Raw genomic sequence first — 5839 nt, 5'->3', positions numbered from 1 at the left:
AACGAGCATTGTGTCGGGTGGCCAGTTAAAAATGTTAGACATACAAAGACTTACACGCTTTTACACGCTCCTTTCATCTAACAACCAATCACAAACCTTCCCCCCTGATTTTCAGGGGGGGGGGGGGGTGGGCCGCCCCGCTCACCTATTGACCAATCAAGGTTAACCATCCTGTAAAAGCCTGTAAATCGTTTGTATGTGTAGCATTGCCGGGTGGCCAGTAGTCCAGTACCAACAAAAAAACAACTTCAACTTTGAAGCCGTGTATATACGTGACAAGTCTTGTCCATCTTACATAGTATAGCAGCAATCAAAGATGTACAGTAGAAAACTAATGAGCAAGACGAGTACGCTAGCTCCGGCCCAGAAAGAAACAAACACATATGCAATTATGATAAATGGTATGCAATTCACCGATAAAGAGAAATTACTCGATACATAATGGCAGGCAGAGTGCAAACCAAACGTACAGACAATGTTTGAACACACATCCATGCAAGGGAGAACTAATATAGCAGATCCAACAAACATAAGTGGTTTGAGCACACATGGAGCATATCCCACGCAGGGGAGAACTAATATGTAGTAGATCCAACAAACAGCTAGGATCATGGGTGAAGATTAGCAGCGTAAAGCCCTCGTAGCGATGCCACCACCGTGTCCATCGTCTTCTGCCTTGCCAAGCAACCGATTTATTTTCAACTCCTGTCCTGTATACAAATGGCCATTTTTGAATAAGCAATCAGGGTAATTGGTCTATATATATATATATATATACTTACCGAGTATTAGTAATAATCTAATCGAGGGACTTACGGTTGATCTTCATATGTGGACGACCATGCGGGTATTGATCTGGTGGTGGGCAGTATTCCAGATCAAAACGCCTTCAACCGTCTTGTTCTTGCCTTGGTATTCGCCGGAGACAAGGAAGATCTGCTTGTCGCCGGGATTGCTGAATTCAAGCGTCCGGGGCGAGACGTTCACTTTCACCGAGGGGTCCCTCATGTACACAAAGAGGTAGTACGTCTCCCCTCCATCTGCCGGCCCAACTCTGGTGAGCGTCCGCTGAACCGTGGTGTTCGCCGGCACCACAATGCTTGGGTAGTTGAGCTGGAAGCCCTGAACGCCGGCGGGAAGGGTGGAGCAGTTCAGCCCCTGATCGCCGATCAGGTCTTGTATGTCATCGTGGGGGCCGGCGAGCACGTTGCACAGGAACGCGCCGTAGTCCGTGGCGTTCATCTCGTAGACGAGGCCGGGGTCGGCGGCGGCCTGGGGTGTGATGTGACCGCCGCCGATGTCGAAGAGCGAGGCTCTTTGCTTCTGCTCGTCGAGGATGACATCCCCGACGTTGTCGTACGCGGAGGCCGTCGTCACAATGGCTGACCGAAGGGCCGCCGGTGACCAATCGGGGTGGAGCCCCTTCAGCAGGGCAGCCACGCCGCTGACATGGGGCGTGGCCATGGACGTCCCGGACATGAATACGAAAGGCCTCTCTGTCTCGATCCCGGCGGCGAGGATGTTCAGGCCCGGCGCGAGGATGTCGGGCTTGAGGACGGACGGGTTGGAGCTGGGGCCTCGGCTCGAGAAGTAGGCCGTCATTGGTGCCCCAGCAACGTCGACGAGCGTGCCGCGGAACGACACCTGCGCCGCGGCGTCCGGAAACTTGCAGTACTCCCTTAGCTTCTGGCCGGTGGTGAAGGGCACCTGAACCGTCGGAACACCGTCATCCTCCAGCAGCAACGTGTGTCCCGATATCTGATCGGAGACCGACACCACATGCGCCGCGCCTTTATTGTACAGATCCTTGGCGACGCCGGAGGGTAAGTCGTCGCAGACGACGATGTGCCCACTCGCGTTCTGGGTGCTCACGCCCAAGCATCGCCGGTCGGGGCAGTACAGGGGGAAGTACCTACTGGAGCTGACCCCCTGAATCAGCGCCTCTCCTTCCAGGATGTCGTCGTCGTCGAGCACTATGTCGGCGACGATTCGGCGGTCGACGGAGCCGGCGCCGACGGTGAAGTACCAAGGCGCGTCGTTGACGAGAGTCGACGGGGACGGGCCCTTGTTGCCCGCAGCAGCCACGACGAGTACTCCCCTGGAGACGGCGCGGAACGCGGCCAAGGTCACCGGGTCCTTGTAGTCCGGTACTGGGGGCACTGTTTTTTGGCCGAGGGAGACGGAGATTATGTCTACGCCATCTTTCACCGCCGCCTCAAACGCGTCGACGATGGCATAGTCGGGGCACACCGTGGGACTGGGACGGCAGACCCTGTAGATCGCAAGGTGCGCTGCCGGAGAGGTCCCGGCAGCCGTCCCGGCGGCCTGGCCGCCTCTGAAGTAAGAAGCGTTGGGAACAAAGTTCCCGGCGGCAATTGATGCGACGTGCGTACCGTGGCCCACTTTATCGTCGGGGCCGTAGCCGTCGCCGGCGAATGACTTGGCACCAATTATCTTGTTGTTGCAGCGGAAGCCGAAGGAGTTGTCGCAGTCGCCCCGCCATTTTTCCGGCGGCGGGGGCATGCCGCTGTCGTCGAAGGAGGGGTGCTGCCAGTGTGCTCCAGTGTCGACGACGCCTATGATGACACCTTTTCCGTAGTTGGAGTCGTCCCAGACGTAGCCGGCGGACTTGGTGAGCCCGAGGAACTCTGGAGTTCGAGTTGTCACGGGGTACATGTTGCCCGCGAGGAACGACCGGCCGAAGCCGGCCATCCTCGAAACAGCGTCGAGCTCCTCCCCTGTGAGCAAGGCGCAGAACCCGTAGAAGATCGTTCCGTACGAGCTGACGAGGCGCCGCCTGCCGTCGTCGGTGAAAGCGCCGGGAAGGAAGGATAGGTGCCACTCGCGGCGCGCCTCCTCGCTCATGGTGAGGTGCGCGCCGTCCGGGCGTGGCCTCAGGAGCACTATGTACGTGCTGTACTCTGCGGGGCTGTGGCGGGACTGGGGTGGAGGATGCTGGAGGGCAGCTGCGGCGGTGGATGGTGGGTTGGAGGTGGAGAGGAGGAGGAGGAGGAGCATGGTGGCGGTGGCGGCGGCGAGCAGGGGGAGTGAAAGCGCCATTGCAGCGAGCAGAGCACGACCCTGTTGTGTGCCGGCCTACCCAGGTACTCCTTGTATTTATATACGCGGAACTTGGAACTGCAAGAGAGTTCGCGCGCGATTAGACAAGTAGACGTGACAATGGCTTGCATACGTGCCATGCATGGTCAAGGAAGCTGGCCTGGTGCACGCGCAGGTCTAGGACATCAAAGAGTGTCGCGCCCGGCCGGTTCCGTGGCCGTGGTGAAACGCTGGCTTCGTCTGTGGCGGCGCGGGCTAGCTGTGCCGCTGGCCCGGCCGTGGCAGTGCGCCCGAGCCGGCTCGCGCGTTTAGGACCGCGGGTGGCAACACGGCCATGGTGAGTGCGCCATCTTGGGACGGCGATGCTGAAACTGGGTTGAGAAATAGGATGACTTAATTTTTTCCTTTTAACAAGAAAGAATATGGAATGGAGCCTCAGCGATTTATGCGGAATGTTTCATCTTAGTAGGCATGATTGGTTCAGTGCACTTTTTACACTGTAATCGTGAAGCAAATATGGTGACACACAGCCTAGCTAAGTATGCTTATGATAGTAATAGCTCATGTAATTGGGTCGATGAACCCCCAGATTTTCTAGTTCTTGACCTTGCAAATGGTGTAACCTTATTACAAGTTTAATAAAGCAGTCATGATGGCATTCTCTCTCTCTCTCAAAAAAACAAGGGAAATATGATGACTTTGTTATGGCTAATACAAATTGTGCTGCTGCGCTCTTTCTATATTTGCCACAAGGATGCACGGTTACAACATATCACTAGTAGAGTGCCCGTGCGTTGCCACGGGCTCTTGAAATATTTTACCAGAGTTATATGTTAAATTTCACACATACAAACAATATTTAATAACTGAAGTCCATTATTGCAATGTAATTGGATAACATAAAAGAAAAATTAACGACATGTCCATGTAACAAACTGAGTGATGTTCCAACTGAACATCTATTACAAAACTATTAATATCTAGATGATGCGCTTAAGAAATTCTTTAACAATATTGGGAAAGTTTCCTCTAGCTTCATTCCCACGATGTTTTAGCAAGTATAATAAAAATTGCTTCCTCAATTCATACCCATCCTACAGAAACAACACATGTAGTTAGTATGACAAATTCACGCCGAAGGTCTTAAAACATGTAACGCACAATACTCATCGCGCAAATCGGCTTGACCAATTCTTTACCGTTCCACCAGAGCATAAAATGAAATATAAAATAGCCAGACACATTCCTGCAAAAATTTAAATTAATAATATAAAAATTATAGTGATAACAAAAGTAAATATTCTTGTTATGAATTCATTACCCGTCTACACTCGTTGGAACACCGAACGGAAATAAACCTTGCCATTTAGGTATATCATAATTCCAACCAGGCATCTTTATTTCGAGTGCTTGTTTGAAATCCCTTGCAAATTTTTTTAATTTCAGTGATTGCCTCAAGTTTTTATCCTCTGACGATTGTGATGTTTGAATAGGATCCATAATATATAAACGACGTGCCTCTTTGTCGATGACGTACAAGATGTATCGGTCGGTGAATGCATAGGGAAGATAAATCTACAAGTGGAGCTATTAGAAACAACAACAAACCATGATAACGATAGACAAAATATTTTATTTACCTTATTGCAAGATGAGATGTCGTTCTCCATCCCAGGCCAGCTATCAAATAATGTTGCCAACGTCTGGATAGTTTCCTTCTCACAAAACTTCTGACCTCGTGTTGACTCTAGCATCATGGACTAAGTAAAAGAAGAATATTTTTAAAACATGTTGATACTAATGGCACATAGAATGAAGAGTTTCGATAACTTGTACAAAATCGTAGATCCATGTAGTGTATAGGAGGGTCTGTGAACAATACTCCCTCATCACATGCTAGCATATGCACGACGGTGTTGAAGCAATCATTGTCCATAGGCTGCTCCATCTTAAGTATGCACTGAAGTTTCTTAAGACTTAAGCTCTTTGGATCGGGTGTGCAGCTCCAGACTCATACCTTCCTGTAATTTGGATGGTAAGAAGAACAATGATATACATTCGCACATTAAATATTGATACATGATACTTACTCCAAACACCCGGCATCATCGATCGACATGATGTACTTGCAGAGGTCAGCAAGTATTTGACATTGGTCCGTGGGAATGATAGTGATTGGGGCAGGACGTTTGTCTTCGACTACGTCAGAAGGATTATCCAGGATCTCGAGATCAGAATTAGCTAAAGTTTCTTCGTTGACATGTTGATGGTATATGGGACATCCTTTTAGCTTATTAAGCTCTGAATCGAGCAAAATGACTGCTAATTTTTGACAGAAATGTTTCATATCCTCCTACAAAAATTGTATACAAAACAATTATATAATATTTTCAGATAAAATAACAAGATAATGTATAAAAATGAAATACCTGGGTGAATTGGTCTGACAGTCCATGTGATGTCCAATATTCCATATAATTTAGCATAAACAATTCACATGATACGCTATAATATTATCTTTAGAATATCACACAGAGAATCAAATAAACAAACCATTTTAACAATTGCTTACCCATCGGTTTGTATTGCCTCCTGAACTTGCTCTTCAACCGTCCATTTTGTAACATTGAGATTGAGCCACTTATCACCTCTGATAAACTCCGGACTCTGCTCTGCAAATTTCAGCCATTTCTCGAGCCCCCATAACTATCATATGAAAAATGTTAGGGATGAAGTCAAACAAAACAAATGTTAAGATGAGTAAAAAAATAGATAGTTA

General features: G+C 49.2%; 1 protein-coding gene across 1 annotated transcript; it reads right to left on the bottom strand.

Annotated features, from left to right (window-relative positions):
• Nucleotides 1-409: 409 nt before the first annotated feature.
• LOC119367320 (subtilisin-like protease 1) lies at nucleotides 410-1496 on the bottom strand. The gene is made up of 2 exons (XM_037632870.1): nucleotides 817-1496; nucleotides 410-710 (listed from the first exon to the last, which is right to left on the bottom strand). The coding sequence occupies exon 1, from the start codon at nucleotides 1477-1479 to the stop codon at nucleotides 826-828; it is 654 nt and encodes a 217-aa protein (XP_037488767.1). The 5' UTR covers nucleotides 1480-1496; the 3' UTR covers nucleotides 410-710; nucleotides 817-825.
• Between the last annotated feature and the right edge of the window lie 4343 nt (nucleotides 1497-5839).

This window comes from Triticum dicoccoides, chromosome 2B, assembly GCF_002162155.2.
Source record: "Triticum dicoccoides isolate Atlit2015 ecotype Zavitan chromosome 2B, WEW_v2.0, whole genome shotgun sequence".
Lineage (NCBI taxonomy): Eukaryota > Viridiplantae > Streptophyta > Magnoliopsida > Poales > Poaceae > Triticum > Triticum dicoccoides.
Note: the sequence above shows the minus strand (reverse complement) of the source record. Positions and strands in the feature narration are given on the sequence as shown.

What these genes read in the sequence shown, in the direction of transcription:
- LOC119367320 (XM_037632870.1), bottom strand. Translation starts at nt 1,479, where the DNA reads ATGTCCGGGACGTCCATGGCCACGCCCCATGTCAGCGGCGTGGCTGCC.